General features: G+C 56.4%; 3 protein-coding genes across 7 annotated transcripts; 2 read left to right on the top strand and 1 right to left on the bottom strand.

Moving 5' to 3' along the window:
• Nucleotides 1-6,135, top strand: Fbxo44 (F-box protein 44; the record flags this gene model as incomplete). The annotated part of the gene is given in 5 exon segments (XM_013504315.1): nt 1-153; nt 2,603-2,729; nt 2,845-2,940; nt 3,031-3,166; nt 4,562-6,135. Coding segments are annotated over 5 exon segments (656 nt in total), but the record flags the coding sequence as incomplete, so codon positions are not given.
• Nucleotides 4,658-13,309, top strand: Fbxo6 (F-box protein 6). 5 transcript variants are annotated; one of them, XM_013504313.1, is made up of 6 exons: nt 4,658-4,740; nt 9,349-9,634; nt 11,204-11,330; nt 11,820-11,915; nt 12,696-12,831; nt 12,908-13,309. In XM_013504313.1, exons 2-6 carry the CDS (start codon nt 9,370-9,372, stop codon nt 13,136-13,138), a joined length of 855 nt encoding a protein of 284 aa, XP_013359767.1. In that variant the 5' UTR covers nt 4,658-4,740; nt 9,349-9,369; the 3' UTR covers nt 13,139-13,309. The 5 variants fall into 5 exon arrangements, with proteins under 5 accessions (XP_013359767.1, XP_005404056.1, XP_005404054.1 ...); XM_005403999.2 differs by lacking the exon at nt 4,658-4,740 and adding an exon at nt 6,574-6,723; XM_005403997.2 differs by lacking the exon at nt 4,658-4,740 and adding an exon at nt 6,770-6,983.
• Nucleotides 13,310-13,411: 102 nt separating this feature from the next.
• Nucleotides 13,412-18,702, bottom strand: Mad2l2 (MAD2 mitotic arrest deficient-like 2 (yeast)). Its single transcript, XM_005403996.2, has 8 exons — nt 18,173-18,702; nt 17,963-18,081; nt 16,726-16,797; nt 16,142-16,242; nt 14,828-14,922; nt 14,513-14,586; nt 13,977-14,069; nt 13,412-13,781 (listed from the first exon to the last, which is right to left on the bottom strand). Exons 1-8 carry the CDS (start codon nt 18,210-18,212, stop codon nt 13,740-13,742), a joined length of 636 nt encoding a protein of 211 aa, XP_005404053.1. The 5' UTR covers nt 18,213-18,702; the 3' UTR covers nt 13,412-13,739.
• Between the last annotated feature and the right edge of the window lie 205 nt (nt 18,703-18,907).

Genomic DNA, 18,907 nt, shown 5'->3' with positions numbered 1-18,907 from the left:
GGGACCTCATCGACCTGGTGACGCTCTGGAAGCGCAAGTGCCTGCGGGAGGGCTTCATCCCCAAGGACTGGGACCAGCCTGTGGCCGACTGGAAGGTCTTCTACTTCCTGTGCAGCCTGCGCAGGAACCTCCTGCACAACCCCTGTGCTGAAGGTGGGATGTGGTGGGGTCTGGTGCACCCCAGCACAAAACACCAGCTCTTGTTTATTGAGCATTTACTATGAGCCATGTCCTTTGGGTGGTTTAATGCCTTCAACCCTCTCACAACAACCCTTTGAGGTAGGGACTACCGGTATACCCATGGTCCAGATGGGCAGACTGAGACCAAGGGTAGAATTTTTTATTCCACTGCTAAGATTATTTCTCCAGTGACCTTTCCTAGGAAAGGGACTGGTGACTGCCTGGAAAATTTTGTGCCTGAGACACAAATCACAGCCATGGTTTGTTGGCTTTGTTCCCAGACTCCAGAGCTGAGCCTTACTGTGACTGTTCCAGAAGACAGGCGGGGTGGGGGCAGGGGCTGTGCTTGTGGAAGAAAGGGAGATCTGGTCTTCTTTCCAGAGGAAAGCAGCGCCAGGCATGGTGGCGCACCCCTGTAATCCCAGCACTCGGGAGGCTGAGGCAGGAGGATCGCTGCAAGTTCCAGACCAGCCTGGGCTACAAAGTGAGCTCAAGGCCAGCCTGAACTGCATAGTGAGACCCTGTCTCAAAAAGACAAAAAATAAATAAATAAATAAATAAAACAGAGGAAAGCAGCAATGGGCAAAATAAGGCTCCTGTGTCACCCGGAACCCAGCTTCCCGAGGATCCATCAGATTTCATCACTGGGACAAAACGCCTGGCACCAATTTAAAAGAGAGGCTTGTTTGGCTTATGGTTGCAGAGGCTTCAGTCCATGGTCAGCTGGCACCAAGGCAGGAACATCATGGCGGGAGGGTGTGGTGGAGGAAAACAGCTCACTTCATGCTGACCAGGAAGCAGAGCATAGGGGAAGAGGGCCACAAAGGAAGTGAGGGACAGAGAGAGTCCCCAGGGGCATGGAATCAAGACCCACCCAGACACACTGGGAAGTGTGCTTTCCTAACCCCGTAGGGGGCTCTGGAGTAAATCAAGTTGACATCAAGATGAACCCTCATAGCTCATTATATTGTCACTTGCCAGGGGGACGCTGGAGTGGGACAAGGACATTGTCTTCTGTTGTGTAGTCAGATTCTGGAGCTCAGTGAAGGTAAAAGGCCCCCACGAGGTGTCAGGTGCTGCTTCCTTTAAGGCCTGGACAGTCTCACTCTTGACTCGCATTTGGCAAGCTGTAGGCCACAAGCCAAAACTGGACAAGGAGTTGAGAATATCGTTTTGTTTTGTTTTCTCTGTCTGGATGTGTGTGGACCTGTGTTTTCTTTGTTTCTGTGTTTTCTTTGTTTTGTTTTGAGATAGGTTTTTGTTTTGTTTTGTTTTGTTTGTCTTTTTGAGACATTGTTTCACTATACAGTTCAGGCTGGCCTTGATCTCACTTTGTAGCCCAGGCTGCCCTCAAACTCACAGTGACCTCCTGCCTCAGCCTCCCAAGTGCTGGGATTACAGGTGAGTGCCACCATGTGACACTTTGAGATAGGATCTTGTTGTGTAGTCCAGGCTGGCCTTAAATTCACTGTGTAGGCAAGGACAGCCTCCAATTTATTATCCTCCCACTTTAGTCTTCCAAGTAGCTGGGACTACAGGCACGTGCCACCCGACCTGGCTTTTTTTTCCTGGTACAAGGAATTGAACTCAGGACCTTATGCCTGCCAGGCAGGCGCTATGTCGCTGAGCTATATCCCTGGCCCCACACCTGGCTTTTGTACCCTTTAAAAGCAACTATCCTTGGGGCTGGGGATTTAGCTCAGCGGCAAAAGCGCCTGCCTGGCAAGCGCAAGGTCTTGAGTTCAGTTCCTGGTACCGGAGGAAAAACCAAAAAAAAAAAAGCAGCTATCCTTGCTCAGCATGATGGCGCATGTCTGCAGTCCCGGGGAGATGGGGTGGGAAAGATCAAAAGTTTGGACATCTTAGCGACTTAATGAGACCCTGTCTCAAAAAGGAGTGCGGGGACTGGTGTGTGACATAGCTCAGTACGAAAGTTTGATCTGTAGGACCCACACATACACAAAAGAGTAGAAAAGAAACTAGAAACAATGTGGTAGGGACAAGGGACAGATGTGGCCCCACAAGAGTAAAATGACTGCAGCCCTTCACCCCAAGTTTCCCAGCTTGTTCTTGAGTGCAGTTCCAGAGAAGACCAAGGCTCAGAGAGGGAAAGCAACTTATCAAAGGTCACACAGCCCAGGATTGGCAGAGCTAGTATAAGACCAAAGTCTGTCTGGCCTATGACAGAGCTTTCTCCATCACAGAAGGGTTGTTTGATCACGTCATCTTTTCTCCAAAATTCTCAGTGGAAATCACCTATGGCTGGGACACAGGAAGCACTGAACATGAGGTAGACACCCCTGATCTGCAGCGACCTCAGCCCTGGATGAAGTCAGCTGCTGGGTTCAGGGAGGGCGGGGCAGGTAGAGAGGTGACCACTGAGGGCTCCCGCCACCCACCAAGCGCTCTGCTTTCCCACCAGAGGGGTTTGAGTTCTGGAGCCTCGACGTGAACGGTGGCGATGAGTGGAAAGTGGAGGACCTGTCCCGGGAGCAGAGGAAGGAGTTTCCCAATGACCAGGTCAAGAAATACTTCGTGACTTCTTATTAGTAAGATCGGGGGTCTCGGGGCGGGGGGAAGCCCAAGTCCCTGCCCGCTCGGGAGGGACGGTCAGAGGCGCTGGGTCCTGGCAGTGACCCCAGCCCCCCCTCCGCCCACCCCCAGCACCTGCCTCAAGTCCCAGGTGGTGGACCTTAAGGCTGAAGGGTACTGGGAGGAGCTCATGGACACCACGCGGCCGGACATTGAAGTCAAGGACTGGTGAGTGCTGGGGGCGGCTGCCACTCAGACCTCCCACTCCTACTTTGCCCCCCATCTCCGAGGCCCTGACTGGGCCCCCCACCCCCACAGGTTTGCAGCCAGGCCGGACTGTGGGTCAAAGTACCAGCTGTGCGTCCAGCTGCTGTCTTCTGCACACGCCCCGCTGGGGACCTTCCAGCCAGACCCAGCGACAATCCAGCAGAAGAGTGATGCCAAGTGGCGAGAGGTTCGTGGCCTCGGAGGGGCAGGGGCAGCATCCCCAGGGTGAGACACCACTCAGGCTGGGCTGGGATCCGCTCCAAGCCCTGCCACTTCTCCCAGGGGCTTCCCCCGTGCAATGGGAATAAACATGCTTCCCGTGCAGCGTGCAGTGCCAGATCCAAAACACATTCAGGAAGTAGGGGCCGGCCAAGGCTCAGTGCTTGAGCACCCACCTTGAATGTGCAAGGCCCTGGGTTCTGTCCCCAGCACCACACACACACACACACACACACACACACACACACACACACACAAAGGTTGAGTTTTACTAGTTACTAATATTGATTACTACCACAGAGGGTGCCCAACCTACAATAACTTTACTTACTATTTTCGGACTTTACAACGGATTTATCAGGTATGATCCCATCTTACAGGAGCATCTGGACTTGCAAGAGTTTCACTTAGGATTTTGCAAAAGTCAGATCTGGTTATCAGGGCACTGAATGCACTGCCACTTACAGCGTTTTCACCGTCTGAGGGGTTGATCCGCACACCTTTCCACTGTGATTTGAGGAACATCTGTGTTCACCAAACTGGGGTCACCAATATTGTCTTTTAAGACTAGATATAGAAATCTAAGGGTTTGCGGGCTGTCCTATCTCTGTCCCAGCTACTCGGCCTTCACCTCTGCTATGAGAGCAGCTTTCATCAGTGTGCAAACCAGTGCCCATGGCTATGTTGCAATAAAACTTTATTTATTAGCCAGGCATGGTGGCGCACGCCTGTAATCCCAGCACTCGGGGGAGGCTGAGGCAGGAGGATCGTTGTGAGTTCGAGACCAGCCTGGGCTACAAAATGAGCTCAAGGCCAGCCTGAACTGCATAGTGAGACCCTGTCTCAAAAAGAAAAAAAAAAAAACAAAAAACAACTTTATTTATAAAAACAGTCAGTGGGCCTGTTAGGTAGTTTGCCGAACTCTGACCTGGACCAGCACCATCTCATAGAACTTTCTGCAGTGACAGAAAGGGCCTGAGTCTGTTGTGTCCAGTTGGTAGCCAATAGCCACCACCGGAGAGCACTGAATGCTTGGTAAGAGCCAGTTCCTAGGGCAGCTATATGAAGGAACTTTCTATTTCATCTAGTTTTAATTAAGGGTATCTTAAATAGCCACATGCGCCTGGTGTTGACTATACTGGACATCCTTTGCCAGTTTCAGTCCCTTTCAGCACCATAGTAGCTCTGTGGAGTGGGCCAGGCAGGATTTCGCTCCTTAGAACGGATGTGGAAACTGAGGCACACAGAGGGCGGGTGGTTGGGCCCTCAGAACGCACTGCCCCCCTGCTCCCCGGCCCCGCTCTGGCAGCGCCACCCTCACGGTCAGCCCCCTTGACTTCTCGCTGCCCTCTCCTGCCCCCAGGTCTCCCACACGTTCTCCAACTACCCGCCTGGCGTCCGCTACATCTGGTTCCAGCACGGCGGCGTGGACACTCACTACTGGGCCGGCTGGTACGGCCCAAGGGTCACCAACAGCAGCATCACCATCGGGCCGGCGCTGCCCTGACGCCCCCTGGACCCCCAGCCACAGAACACGAGCGGGTAAACTGCTCTCAAAAAAGGGCTGGGCCAGGGCCGGGAAACGGCGTGCAAGCCAGGCGTGCCCAGACCTCGCCCCTAGCCGCCCCTTCCTCCGTGGCCGTGTAGCAGGGCAGCGCTTCACTGGTGCCGACCGGAAGGATCACATTGCAGGTCTGGGGGCCTCTAGAGATGGAGCATCGGAGGTTAGCAGAATGCAGGGGTTTCCCAGGCTCTGAGAGAGGGGCTCCAAGCTCGGACACCAGCCCAGATCTGTGCCTCTGCTTACACACACGCACACAGACTATTTGCCCTGTGTTCTCTGGGAGCCCTTGAGCAGGGTCAGGTGAGGCATCAGTGTGACCGCCTTTGACAGGGCAGATGTTGGGAGGTGGGCCTGCAACCAGGACAGATGTGGGAGGGAGAAGGAGGCTTCTCGGATGGTCCCACCCTCCATTCTGCCGCTCCTAAGTGCCCCCCGCTCCTGCCTGCCCAGAAGAGGCGGCCCTGGCCCAGAGCCTCAGGCCTGGTCTGCCACGGACAGGGCGGAGCAGGCAGTGGGCGGAGTCCAGAGGGGTGTGGCCTGTCCCAGAGCGGATGCGCAGCAGGTGGGGGCGGTGCTCTCCGAGAGACCAGGGAGCCCTGCACAGGGCATGCCAGGGAATCTGGGCCCAGGACCAGCCCCCGACTCTGAGGGCTGGGACGTGGGAACCCAGGGTGAAGAGGGTGAGCATTTTCCGGGGCCACCTGTCCACCTCCGTGCTCTGGCCAGACCCCGCCCCAGAAGCACCATTCCAGAGCTTCCTAGCCACCACCAAACCCTACAGCATGCAGTCAAATAAAGGTGTTCCCAGCCCTGCTCTCCCTGTGGCACCGGCAGGGGCCGGGCCTGTTGGCTACAAGGTGTGGCTTCTGTCCCCAGAGAGAGGCTAATAATGTTCAGGGGCCAGATCATCCCAGAGCCTGGTCACAGTGAGCCCCCTCAGCCAGGTACAAACACCTTGCTCTCCCCCAGCCCTCACTACATGTCCACCAGGACGCTGCTTCCCACGGTCACTCTCTGCCAAGAGCTTTACTGACCTTGGATGCGGCTGAAGCAGTTGGAATGGTCCCTTGCACACAGTAGGTGCTCAATAAATGCTCAAGTGTCATGATCTCAACCATGGGCTAGATTAGGGCCCAGTCAGGGTAGGCAGGGACCACCACCCACCAGCTGGAAAAAAAGCCAGTCTTGGTTTTTCTCCGGTACCGGGAACTGAACTCACGACCCTGCGCTTGCCAGGCAGGCGCTTTTGCCGCTGAGCTAAATCCCCAGCCCCTAAAAAGCCAGTCTTCCATGGAGAAGATGCAGCCCTGAATGTGACAGTGCTCAACCTGGACAACCCTTGCTGTTTGCCTGAACATGAAGCTTTAAAATTCTTTTTTTTTTTTTAATTTTAAAGAGAAAAAACAATGATACAAAATTTCAAAACAAGATAGTAGGAGAGTAACAGTGGTTAATACATTGCTTATTGTTATCTTCAAAATAGATTTCAAGCCAGGCTTGGTGGCGCACACCTATAATCCCAACACTTGGGAGGCTGAGGCAGGAGGATCATTGTGAGTTTGAGACCAGCCTGGGCTATAAAGTGAGCTCAAGGCCAGCCCCAACTGCACAGCGAGACTCTGTCTCAAAAAAAGACAAAAAAATATTAGATTTCAAGATATAGGCATAAAAAAATGATCAAACAATATAAGCACAGACCTTTGTTTTCAGCGAAGGAATAGCAACCAGCAGCATTAACCATCTCGATTATCTTGTACATATTGTAGAATGAAGGAATTCATGAACTGAGGTTTGACCAAACCCGGAAGAGGTTTTTAGCAGCTCTTTGGTCGCCTGGGGCTCTTAGAGAGGGGTCTGTGGGTGGTTCCAGAGCCGGGACGGCCCACCTTCGGCTGCGTGGGAGAGCAGATAAAAGGAGCACCGAGGCCAGGCTTGCTGGCTGGAGGAGGAGGCGGGAAGAGGTGGGTGCTGCGGCCGCGAGAGGCGCTGGTGGCCCGCTGCGCGTGACGCGGAAGGACCGGCGGGGCGGGGCGAGAGGGCACGACGACGTCGCAGCCGCCCGAGCACCGGGCACTGGAGCTGTGGCTGGGGCGCTCGCCAGTCCCTGTGCCCCGGTCTCGGCCCAGCAGGAACCGGCAGGGCAGGGCGCGCACAGAGCTGCGGACGCCGTCCCCGGGCGCATCCCCTGGCGGTCCCGCGGCTCGCAGGGCCTTGTCGCCCGGTAGGGGGGCCGGGGTCGGGGGGGAGTGGGACCTGCCAGCTCGGGACAGGCAAGGGACCAGTGACCCCACCGTGACCACCCCGCACGGCTTCCGCCCCTGCGCGGGTCGTGTCTCCGGGCCGGCCGGGTGGTGGAGGGGTGGGGGTGACAACACAGCGGGAAGCCATTTGTCCCCAAGCCCCCTCCGCCGCCGAACCCCGTGACTTAATTTGATCTGGTGTTTTCAGAGGTTGTTGGCATTTTTAAATTGCCTAATTTTTTCTTTCCGTACTGGAGATTGAACCCAGGGCCTTTGCACTGAGCTACATGCCCAGTTCTTTTTTATTTTATTTTTTTCCACATAGCGTCTAACTACGTAGCTCAGGCTGGCCTCAAACTAGTGATGATCTTCCTGTCTTAGCCTCTGAAGTGCTGGGATGATAGGCATGCGCCACCACGCCGCGTTTTCTTTTTTGTCTTTTTGAGACAGGGTCTTGCCATGCAGTTCAGGCTGATCTCGAACTCCAAACGCTCCTGCCTCAGCCTCCTGAGTGGTGGGATTACAGATGTGCGCCACCACACCCGGCAAGGTTTTATTTTATTCTATTTTTAAGGTTTTATTTTAGACAGATCGTCTGTCCACTAAATTGCCCAGGCTGGGTTGAACTTTGGATCCTCCTGCCTGGACCTCCAGGCACTGGGATTTCAGGCAGGCCCCAGCCCACCCGGATAGATCTCATGTTTTTAAAAAACTGCTTGTGCTCAGACCTAGCCACAGTGGGGGTTGGGGTGCGGGGTCGATTCCCATCCAGCCGTTTCCCACAGGCCACAGGTACCATTCTCTACTGAAAGCCAGTGTGCGCACCCACCCCACGTTTCCTGGGGCTCTCAGGAGACTGAACTGCTTTTGGGGCTGAATCTCAATGCAGAGCAGAAGAGACCATCGTTTCCTGTTACCCTGTGTGTCCCTAGGTGTGCGCAGAGAAGACCCCTCTGTGTGACAGCCCAGAGCCTGTCGGCCACCCCCACCACAAGGTCCCTTTATGCCACAGATTTTTCTTTTTTTCTTTTTTTGAGGCAGGGTCTCACTGTGCAGTTCAGGCTGCCCCGGACTGTGTAGCCCAAACTGGCCCAAAACTCAGTGACCCTCCTGTCTCAGTGCTGAGTTCACAGGCCTGCCCCACCACGCCCAGCACACTACAAATATCTGCCCCTCCCCTGCCGTGGGCTGTGGCCTCTTAGGTGGGGCACCTCATCTGGCTTCCTGGCCAGCAGGAGCGGCTAGGGGGCGGGAGGCTGTTTCCCAGCAGCAGGCCCTCTGCCAGAACCCAAAGGCAACCAGATTTGTATTCTAATGGCAAACTCAGAGCCCGGCATGGTGGCCCACGCTTGTAATCCCAGCACTCGGGAGGCTGAGGCAGGAGGATCGTTGCGAGTTCGAGACCAGCCTGGGCTACAAAGTGAGCTCAAGGCCAGCCTGAACTGCATAGCTAGACCCTGTCTCAAAAAGACCAAAAAAAAAAAAAAAAAAAAACCTCTAATGGCAAACTCACAGCCTTAAAAGAACAGGCCAGTCACCCAAACCTTCACAGAATCCAAAGGCAACAGCCTTGGCAAAATCTTACAGGTCACCTACCTGACTGGCTTCCAAATGAAGCAATGAGGGCGGGGCATGGTGGTACATTCCTGTAATACCTAGCATCGTGGGAGGTTGAAGCAGGAGGACTGCAAGGTTTTTTTTTGTTTGTTTTGTTTTATTTTTTGTCTTTTTGAGACAGAGTCTCACTATGCAGTTCAGGCTGGCCTTCAGCTCACTTTGTAGCTCAGGCTGGTCTTGAACTCCAACGATCCTCCTGCTTCAGCCTCCCAAGTGCTGGGATTACAGGTGTGCACCACCACACCCAGTAGGACTACAATTTTGAGCCCAGCCTGGCAATTTAGTAAGAACCTATCTCTAGATTTAAAATTTGAAAAGAGTTGGGGATATAGCTCAGGACAAAGACCCTGGGTTCAATCTCCAGTACTGAAGGAAAAAAAAAATGCAATTTTTTTTTTTTTTAATGGAAGGGGGGGCTTCAAAAAATTTTTGTGCCTAGTTTTTAACTTTTTTGTTTTTGTGATTGGGTACCAACTCTGCCTGCCTCAGCCTCTCAAGCAGCTGGGACTATAGGCACATGCCACACACTCAAGTGTCCCTAAAGACTAATATTTTTATTGCACTCTTCCAAATGTGCATGGCTTGGGACCATGCCTGCATCAGGGTCTTCAGAGATGCCCCCTCTCGCCTCAACTTCATAACAGAGGACCCAGGAGTAGAGGGGTCACTTCCTGGGGCCCTGCAAGGCTACCTCCCTGCCCGAGGCTCATCACCACTGTCCCCACACAGGCCTGTGCGCCCCGCCCCACTATGGCCCTGGTCAGCATCAACAAGCTACCGGAGAACATCCTGCTGGAGCTCTTCACGCACGTACCTGCCCGCCACCTGCTACTGCGATGTCGCCCGGTCTGCAGCCTCTGGCGGGACCTCATCGACCTGGTGACGCTCTGGAAGCGCAAGTGCCTGCGGGAGGGCTTCATCCCCAAGGACTGGGACCAGCCTGTGGCCGACTGGAAGGTCTTCTACTTCCTGTGCAGCCTGCGCAGGAACCTCCTGCACAACCCCTGTGCTGAAGGTGGGCTGGAGTGGGAGTGGTTGCTGCTGTAGCTGTTCCTTTCCTATCCTGGACCTCAGGGCCTTTGCACTTGCTGTTCCCACACTATGTTTTGTTCTCAGACCCTTAGTGCCCTCCACCTTCCCTCGCTTCTAAAGCACCTCTGGGGCCTATGCTCCTTGCATCTCCGGCTGCCATTAAGAGTCTTGTCTGTACACTCAGAGCCCTTGTATCATGGGTTTTCTCCTTGGCCTCGCTAGGATCCCAAGAGTCAGACAGACAATTAAGGTGTGCTGCATTTGCTTGGTGGGGTGCCTTGGTCCCTGAGATGCATGGCTTTCCCAGAGATCCTGACTGACATCTTTGAGGTCTAGGCCTGGCTGATGAAGCCTCAGGGCCTCTTGGAGGCCCCATACGTGACACCAGACACAATCTCCCCGCCTGTCCTAGTTTCTGTTCTGAAGCTGCCCAGCCAGGCCACTTCCAAAGCTAGTAGTCTGCACCCTGCCTGATGCCAGGCCCACAGCCAGCCATGGTTAGCCCAGGCTGCTCAGGCCCCTTCCTGGAATCCCCCAGAAGTAGGGGGAACAGCAGGCAGTACTGGAACAGGTCTCCCTGCAGTGGTTCTGGACAGCCGTGGCGGGGAGGCACAGTGGCCTTCCTAAGCCCTCAGAGCTTAGTCTGAAAGGGGGACCCATCTGATGGATGGCCTTCCATGGACATGGGCACCCCCCGCAAGATGCCTGTGCCACCACCTGGTACCCTGGCCCTGGGCACAGATGTGAGTCACATCTGAGCCAGGCGTGTTGGCGCACGCCTGTAATCCCAGCACTTGGGAGGCTGAGGCAGGAGGATCATTGCAAGTTCGAGACCAGCCTGGGCTACAAAGTGAGCTCAAGGGCAGTCTGAACTGCATAGCGAGACCCTGTCTCAAAAAGACAAAAAAAAAAAAAAATGAGTCATGTCTGAATAGCAGGCTCTCCAACCCACTGACAAACCCGCAGGGCAGGCCTCTGTCCCATCCCCAGGGTCTGGTCCTGTGGTTGGAAGAAATCCCAACGGCCCTCAGGGCAGCACTGTTGCAGGCCCTTTCCCATACACTTTAAGAACTGAAACCTGGGTGTTGGGAGCCCCACAACAAGAGGGATGTGAGGAAAGTGTTGGTTTAGCATTTCTGTTCTTGTAATACCCTCTTCAGGAGGCAAGCCAGCTGGGGACAGAGTGGGAGTCCCAGGCCAGAGCTGATACTGGGGAGGGAGCGTAGGGGGGCCCCAAGGCCCTTGGGCAAGCAGGGTGCTGACCTTGGCTGCACGGTGCCCTTCAGCAGGAACCAGCTGATGAACTTTCGTGTCTGCAGCCTCAGAAAGCTGAGCACAGCAAGCCCTGCCTCCAGAGAGTACGCGGGCAGCACCCCTTCCTCTTGGGCCGACACTTCAGATTTACAAAGGGGCTGGGGTACGGCTCAGTGGTGCTGCACTTGCCCAGCCCGTGTGAGGCCCTGCGTTTGATCCCCAATACCACAAAAAACAAGAACAACAAAAAAAACAACATCGATGGCAGGGATCTCACCTTGGCTTCCGCTTTTCCTAGAGGACATGGAATCGTGGACACTTGATGCTAATGAGGGGGACCACTGGAAGGTGGAGAGCATCCCTGGAGCACATGGTACAAACTTTCCTGACCCCAACGTCAAGAAGTACTTTGTCACATCCTATGGGTAAGAGGGCCGGAGCCAAGCAGGCCTGTGCTGAGGGAAGGGGCGGGGCACCTTTGCCAAATCTCCGGCCAGATGAGGGTCTCCAGAAGTTCAAGGGAGGCAGCTCCCAAACATGCTGAGGGTTCCCAGCTTCCTGGAAAGCGCACCAGGGAGTGGGCAGAGAGATGAGTTTCGGGAAGCGGGGACCGACCTCCCCTACCCTGGGCAGGGAAGTACGTCAGGGCGTGTCCCAGGCATCCCTAGTCTAGGATGAGGCATCGCAGCAAGGCCTCTGTGGTACCTCGGAGATGGGCCTTGGCACTGGGACCACATGCTGCCCAGCCACGAGGCCTGTGTGTCCCGTGGGTCTGCACCAGGACCCGCCAGTGCCTGTGCAGTGGCCCTCAGGGGGCGCCCCAGGGTCCCTTTGACCTCCCTGGGCCCTTGGAGGCTGCCAGAGTCACAGGGCCCTGCACAGCACTCCTGCAACACGGCCCCGCCCCCCCCCAGCCTGTGCCTCAAGTCCCAGCTGGTGGACCTCAAGGCCAAGGGCTACTGGGAAGAGCTGCTGGACACGTTTCGGCCTGACATCGTGGTGAAGGACTGGTGAGTACCCTGCACCCCCACACTCCGGGTCTTGCCCTCCTCTCGCCGCAGCTGCTGGCTCAGAACCCACAGCAGGCTCCCGCTCTGTGCTCAGCCTGCCCTGGAGCTGGGCGGGCCTGGCCCCGCCCTCCCTCCCTGAGGCACCAGCGCCTGTGAGGTCCCTGCCGCATACCCTGCCCCAGTGTGCAGATGCAGAGACTGAGGCCTAGCAGGCCGCTACCCCTCACGGGAACAGAGTACCCCAGGCCTCTCTGGACTTCGAGGAGACCCATGCACCTTCTTATCCGAGTCTCCCCTGCCCCACCCAGGTCGTTCCGCTTTGCAGTGACGGGGATTGAACCCAGGGCCCTGAGTATACAGAGCACCCACTCTGCCAGAGCCACCCCCTAGGCACAGCTTTCTCGAGCCACTACTCTGGGCACAGAACCAGCTGTGAGAAGCCGGACCCCGCGCCAGCCAGGCCCCAGGCAGCACTCAAGAGAAAAGGGGTGCACCCTCACCAGAGGTCCCCAACCTGAATGGCCCAAGCACTGTCGTACGCAGGTCACACGGCTGGGACAGACAGGGCCTTGTGTTCTTCACAGTAACCTCGTTAGGAGAATTCACCAAACGATGCCCCTGCAGGCCCGCATGGAGAAATGGCCTTCCCCGGGGCACAGCAGGGCGGCCGAGGGAGCAAGCTCAGGAAATGAAGCGGCCCTGGTGCGCGGGCCTGCTGCCCGTGTCCGTCCCCAGGGCCAGCCTGCGGGCTCAGCACACAGCTCCCACCACCTCCCCCAGGTTCGCGGCCAGAAGAGACTGCGGCTGCACCTACCAGATCCGAGTCCAGCTGGTCTCGGCCGACTACATCATTCTGGCCTCCTTCGAGCCCCCGCCTGTGACCATCGAGCAGTGGAACGATGCCACGTGGACAGAGGTAAGACCACCTGCCTTCCTGCTGCCAGCCTCTCGCGGCCTCCTGTGTCGGTGCTCACGGCTCCGCCTCCCCCCAGGTCTCCCACACCTTCTCGGACTACCCTCCAGGCGTGCGCCACATCCTCTTCCAGCACGGGGGCCAGGACACCCAGTACTGGGCAGGCTGGTACGGGCCCCGGGTCACCAACAGCAGCATAGTTATTAGCAACAAGATGACCAGGAAGCTGGCCCCGTCCACCCCTCAGTCTGACAACGTAGGGGCGGAGGAAGCTGCCCAGTCACCCACCCACTTGTCTTCACCGACCTGAGGAGAGTAACCTGGCCACCATGCATCCGTCCGCTATCCAGCCCAGCCAGAGGTCCCTCCTGGCAAGAGCTGGGCCAGCAGCAGGCAGTGACTTCCCAGCAGACGCTGAGAATGTATGGTCACCCTGGCTCTGGCATTTTGTCATAATAAATGTTAAATGTTTTCTGTGAAACCAGCCTGGGGTTGGGTGTGTGGATGGTGACGGGGTGGGGGGGTGGGGTATGGTGTGTGTGTGTGTGACACACACCTCTGCTAGAGAAGCAGCCTTCCCAGGTTCACCCGGCTGCACCTGTCCCTTTCATTCTGGAGAGGGACACCCCAGCCAGCCCTTGGGGCACTTTATTGAAACAACTCACAGTATTTGAGACAGACAGTGTTAGCCGGCTGAGCCCCAAGAGATGAGAAATTGAGGTCCCAGCGTCTCTCACTGCCTTCCTGGGGACGCCTCCTCCACGAAGCCAGGCAGACCTAAGCAGCCCCAGATGGCGGGCAGGCGCCTGTGAGGAGCAGGAAGAGCACTTGGAGGTGGGGCCCGCGGCGCTGTCCGCAGCCGGGTCCCTGGTCAGACAGTCGTGGCATCATCGGTGGGTGCAGGCTCATCCTCAGCTGCTTTTATGAGCTCGCTCTTCAACATAGAGCTGCATCTAATAGAAAGAGAATAGGGCTGTGCGGGGACCTCCCAGGGCTCCTGGCAGCCAGACTGCGGCCAAAGGTGGGAGGAGCCTCACACTAGACATCCCTAGCCCTGTCCCCCAAGCCTTGAATGGCAAGCCTTCTGGCCAGGCCCACCTCTGGGCTCCTCCTCCTAAATAAAATTTCTTTGGTCCCCTGCAGCTTACCTTTAAAATGTCCGACGTCATGGTTTTCAGGGGTATCAGCCGGGGGTCATGCATGTGGACGTCCTGCTCGTCTGCTAGGATCCAAGGGAAGTCCTAGGGAGGGGACCACAGTGAGGGTGTGCTTGGCTATCTACCCACCTCCAGAGCCGGGGTCCTCAGAATCCCCAGAGAGCTGCCTACAATATAGATTCACAGGCTTCTCCACCACAGTGACCAGGAACCTAAGTGAGGTAACAACCCCCAGCACCAATCCAGAAGCCAATAGGCAAGGACCCCAACCTTGAGAACCCCACTTGGGAGGAGCCAGGATGACCTGGCAGCCCACGTGTAGCTCCACCTGGGCTCCTCACAGCTCTGGTAACCGGACAGAGCAGTGACCAAGTGTGTGTCCATGTGGCTGACTCCCAGAAGCTGCTCAGTACCAGGCACTACGGTAAGGAGCACACTCGAGCACTGGCCATGGGCAACACCCTGCCCACCTGGAACTGTGGCCCCCAACTATTTCCCTGGCCACCCCCAGGACAATCCCATCTTACCTTGATGACCTGGATCTTCTCCATGTTTCGAGTGGCAGCTTCTCTCGTGTGCACCAGGACGGTGAAAGTGCAGCCTGGAGAGGCAGGAGTGGGGTCAATCAAGGCCAGGCCGCCTCAGGCCTGCACTGGGCTGGCCTCTTCCCCTACCCTTACTGCCCTGGCAGCCCCACAGTCCAGCATCGTTCTAGCCAAGTGCTGAGAAAAGACACCGGCAGCGGGAGACTGACGGCAGAGGGACTCTAGGAGGCTTCCTAGAGGGGCAGGACTAGCTTGGCACAGCCCAAGGTAACCATAGGGAAAGGCAGGTGGGCATACCTGGTGGATTGTGGTCCAGGACGGCATCACACACACTGATCTTCAGGATGAAGGCTCGGAGCAGCTGCTCCACATGGGACAGCAAAGAGTCAGAGCTAGGGACAAGAAAATAAGAGCTTCATCTTACAGATGCCCCTGGCCACCAGCAGGCATCCCACCCTGCTGAAGCTGACCCGGCCCTAGGGCCCTGCAGTGCCTCTGAGGGTGCTGGCCAGCCGGCTCAGATACACAATGAAGATAGGCACAGCGGGCCTACGACATTCTATGTGCAGCCAGTAGAGAGAAGCAGGACACAGCCCAAGCCTCTTCACAGACCAAGAGGCCATACAGCCAGTGGAACAGGCCGGTGCCAGGTTCCAGTGCCCTGGCCTTCCAGCAAGTGCACAGCTGGCCAGCATGCATGGGTCAACTTCTAGCGCACCATGTGTGGAGGACCACCTGGACGACTCTCCTTGAAAGAGCAAGTATCTCCATTTTAGCTAAACCTGGCCCTATTTCCATGTATTGGTATGTACAGATATGTACAGGATATGTACATATACAGGTATGTATCGATACGTATTGATACGTATAAAAGTCCTGGCTAGGACTTTTCCTTATCCCTTCAATTGGCTCTGAGCAATGCACATCAGTCCAGCTGAGGTGCTGATGGGCAGTGTTTCCTCAGCCCCCGTAGCTCCCAAATAAAACATGTGAGCCGAGGCGGGGTGGAGAGCCTCCTATGTAGCCCAGCTCACAGTCACTCATCCTCAAGCCACGCCCTTCCTTAATTAATAAATTGATTCGCCATCATCGTAGCCAGACTCAGGACGCCCTTGGTTCCCCACCATTTTGGATATATTATTGTGTCTTTGTTTACACCATGCGTTACGCTGGGAGGGGTAGATTGGGATTAACTTGATAGGATTCCAATAACTTTTCCAGACCACGAGGAATAGAATCTTCCCAGACCACAACAAGGACAGGCAAGGGCTCTCTATACCATGGACTGGACACCTGTGCCCTGCTCTGCCACCACCAGGGTGGAGCTGGGTGGTATGTCATTCCTCTGGACCGTGGTTTCCCCATCTATATAAGGTGAAGCGGGGCTAGCACTCACCAATCCCAAGATGCTTCGCTGTGCCCAGGAAGCTCTCTGTGTCACCTGTGTGCCTCTACAGAAGCACGGCCAGCCAGGGCTCAGCCGCTAATGGCACAGCTGGTCATCTCCCCTCCCAGACCTTCACGCGGTGTCAGGGGCTGCCTTAAAGTTAGGCAGCAGGGGTCACTGCTAGAGGGCACACACACCAGCCAGGATGGCACAGGCCAGCTCACCTGATAGACAGCAAGGGAGGCTGAGTGATCTCAAAGACGAACTTCTCCACGGGTCGATGCTCTTTATCCAAAATCACCACCACCACTTTTTCCACATCGTTCTGCAAGGACAGGAGCCCCCTTTCCAGCCAGAGCTGCATGCCCCACAGCCCTACCCCACCCTTTGCGGCACTCAGCTGCGGGAGACTCAGAGAGTGGGCTGGAGAAGGCGGAGTAGGCACCCTTGGCCTGAGTAGTTCAGGTTGGGAGGACAGGACGGCTGGCCCCCAGCCGGGTCCCAGGAAGTCTCAAAGACCAGGACAGGGCAGCAAGGAAAACCCTGATGGCTCACTCAGGACAGAGCTCTAGATGGGGGCAGGCATGAGAAAATTCCAGAACCCTCTGGGCAGCCCCACGGAGAACCACCCCACTAACCTCACAGCACTCCCAAACATGGCCCACCTGAGGGCTGGGTTTGGTCTCCAGAGTGCAGGCTTCTGGGTGTTGGCACTAGGGGACCCAACACAGGTCCAGCATCCGAGGATGGACCCACAAACGCAGAGAAAAGGATTGGGGATGGCTGGAAGGCCCTGACGGCCCCTCACCTTCTCCAGGAGTGGCTTGACACAGTGCAGCGTGTCCTGGATGTACTGATTCAGCTCCGGATGGCAGGACATCTGTCACAACCACATGGCGTCCAGGCCAGAAGGGAAGACATCAGACAGGGAAGACAGACAGGGAAGACATCAACACCACCCAGCATCGCTTCCTTTGGACAGAAGCCCAGCAGCTCTACATAGGGCTTGCTGCCCGGGGAACCCTTCTCCAATCAGGGGGCTAAGAACGGTGAATTCATCCCCATGGCGGAGAGAAGTTCAAAGTCAAGATTTTAGCGTTTACAATAGTGTGAAGGGGCTCCTACTGTAGGGTCAATGAACTTCCCCAGGTCTGAGAAGTCCCACAATTGTACACAAAGTTGCGTGTATCGGATCCATGTGGGCTATTTTTCCAGAGAAAAGATCTCAGAAATTTAATCAGAGTTCAAAAATTAAGCACATAGGCATAGCTGTATAGACAGCTGTGTGGTCTCAGGCAGATTACTTAATCTTCTGAGCTTCAATTACTTCATCTGTGAAGCTCTCACAAAGAAAAGGATTAAATGAGATAAGTAAATAGTATAGGATAGATGTTCACTTGGGCTTTTCTTCGTTTTTTTTTGTTGTTGTTGTTGTTTGTTTGTTTTTAGTACTGGGAATCGTCTCAGGACCTTGCACTTGCCAGGCAGGCACTTACGCCACTGAGCTAGATCCCCAGCCCTTAGGATAGATGTTCAATAGATGTAAGTTCTTTTTTCCTTTTCCCTGGGTATCCTTTAAGCTTCTACCACCTTCCAGGATTCATTTATTCCAAAGTTTACTGAGTGCCTTCTAAGGATGCCTTCTAAGGGACCAGGGGTGGGAGAAGGAGATTCTTGTTCACTGCTTTGTACTAGTAAGCCCTCGTCTAGATCTGAAAAAGGGAGAGAAAGTACTGGAAGTTTGCAAGAATCTTCTTCCCGCCAACTAATTTCCAGGCAGCAGGAGCTCTTTTAAAATACAGCCTTGCCCCCGGGGCAAGGCTAGTCCTGGGTCTCTAACTACAGGTCGGGGATTCCCTTCTGTGGGTAAGTACGGGAGGCTGCCCAGCCCTCTGGTAGCTGCTGGGAAACGGGGTGGGGGTGGGCTGAAAGTAGAAAACAAATTTTAAAAATCCACCTTTTACCCATGCTGAGATTCTGCGGCGACCATTGGCCCCAGCCTGGCCCCCCGGACCCCACATAGCACTGGGCCAGGCGGGGCTCACCTGCACCGGTACGTTGTACTTCTTGCGCTTTTGGAAGATGCCCACCGGGTAGACCTCGCGCACGTACAGGATCAGGTGCACGGCCACCTCCAGGAACTCGCAGAGCACGTCGGCCACCACTGCGGGGGGCAGAGCCGGTGCTCGAGGAAGCCCGCGGCCCAGAGCCCCCAACACACACGCACCCCCGCCCTCAGCTGCAGCCCCCGCTACCTTGGCCAAAGTTGAGGTCCTGTCGCGTAAGCGTGGTCATCCTTCCTGCCGCGAGCTGGCGTCGCGGGTCAGGTGGTTCGCCTCGGTGTGGGGAGGCCGGGGCAGGGCGTCCCCTCTGCCCCGATCAGGACAGCTGCGGAGGACCCCCCACGTCGGTGTCACGGCCTGGGGGCAACGCCGCGCCCCGATCGGCCTCGTTCCACCGGGGCGGGGTGCAGGGAAAAACCCAGCTGTGCGCGCAAGCCGCGCCGGGCCGCGGACGCGGAGAAAAACACCTGGAGGCGCAGGGCCGGAGCGCAAAGCCGGACACGCGGAAAGCGCAGCCCGGCGGGGGGAAGTCCCGCCTCCTACCCGGCCGAGTCCCTCCCCTGAGGGAATCCCGCCCTTTCCGCCTCCCAGGTGTGGGCTCCGGCCTCCGTCCCCGCCTGGGTTCGGGTCGGAGCCCCAGCGCCGCGAGCCGCCGAACCGATCACTCCCGCCTCCCACTCAACCCGCGCGCCGCCTCGGCGCCGCTCGGTGACGTCCGCGGTGCCGGGCAGGTCCTACCGCCGCCGTTAGCCCCGCCCACTCCCTCCGCCTCGGTGGGCGGAGCCTAATGCTAGATGGGAAGGTGGCTGGGGCGCGGAGAGGCCGGGCCTTGGGGCGTGTCCGCGCCTGGCCGGCTGCGATCCCGAGGCTCCAAAATGGGCTGAGACCCCCGCTTCGACTTTAGACAGGGCAGCTGGGTGTCCACAC

Source organism: Chinchilla lanigera, unplaced genomic scaffold, assembly GCF_000276665.1.
Source record: "Chinchilla lanigera isolate Chin_1 unplaced genomic scaffold, ChiLan1.0 scaffold00085, whole genome shotgun sequence".
In the NCBI taxonomy this organism is placed as follows: Eukaryota; Metazoa; Chordata; class Mammalia; order Rodentia; family Chinchillidae; genus Chinchilla; species Chinchilla lanigera.
This window is presented reverse-complemented; position numbering and strand designations above follow the sequence as displayed.